This window comes from Penaeus monodon, chromosome 25 (assembly GCF_015228065.2).
Source record: "Penaeus monodon isolate SGIC_2016 chromosome 25, NSTDA_Pmon_1, whole genome shotgun sequence".
NCBI lineage: Eukaryota > Metazoa > Arthropoda > Malacostraca > Decapoda > Penaeidae > Penaeus > Penaeus monodon.
Window position 1 is genome coordinate 31139423 of NC_051410.1, and position 319 is coordinate 31139741.

General features: G+C 52.0%; 1 protein-coding gene across 1 annotated transcript in view; it reads right to left on the reverse strand.

Moving 5' to 3' along the window:
• The window catches only part of LOC119589141, a gene marked incomplete at its 5' end in the record, with an annotated part of 121515 nt that overhangs the window by 49036 nt on the left and 72160 nt on the right, over window positions 1-319 (reverse strand). The window contains 1 exon segment of the mRNA XM_037937718.1: window positions 244-319. Within this exon segment, the coding sequence (XP_037793646.1) occupies window positions 244-319 (76 nt within the window).

Genomic DNA, 319 nt, shown 5'->3' on the forward strand with positions numbered 1-319 from the left:
CCTGATTCTTTACCTTCTTCGCACAGACGCGTCTCGTGTCATGCAAAGCTGCAGACAATATTTTCAGCACACTGGCCTGCGTATGTAATTACAGAAGCAGCAATGCTCATACCAACCTTTCAAATTCGCATATACCTACGGAGACCCAGTGAAGAGAAAGTAGGCCTGAACTTTACCAGAAATGCCTTTTCTAAATGCACGTGTGGCGACTCAGGCACCCCAGCCGTCACCTTCGAGACTCACCTGTAGGCGTCCTTGCCGATGAGAAAGTCTTCGGGGTCGGACTCGTAGGGCGGCTCGTCGTACCAGTGGTGCGGGG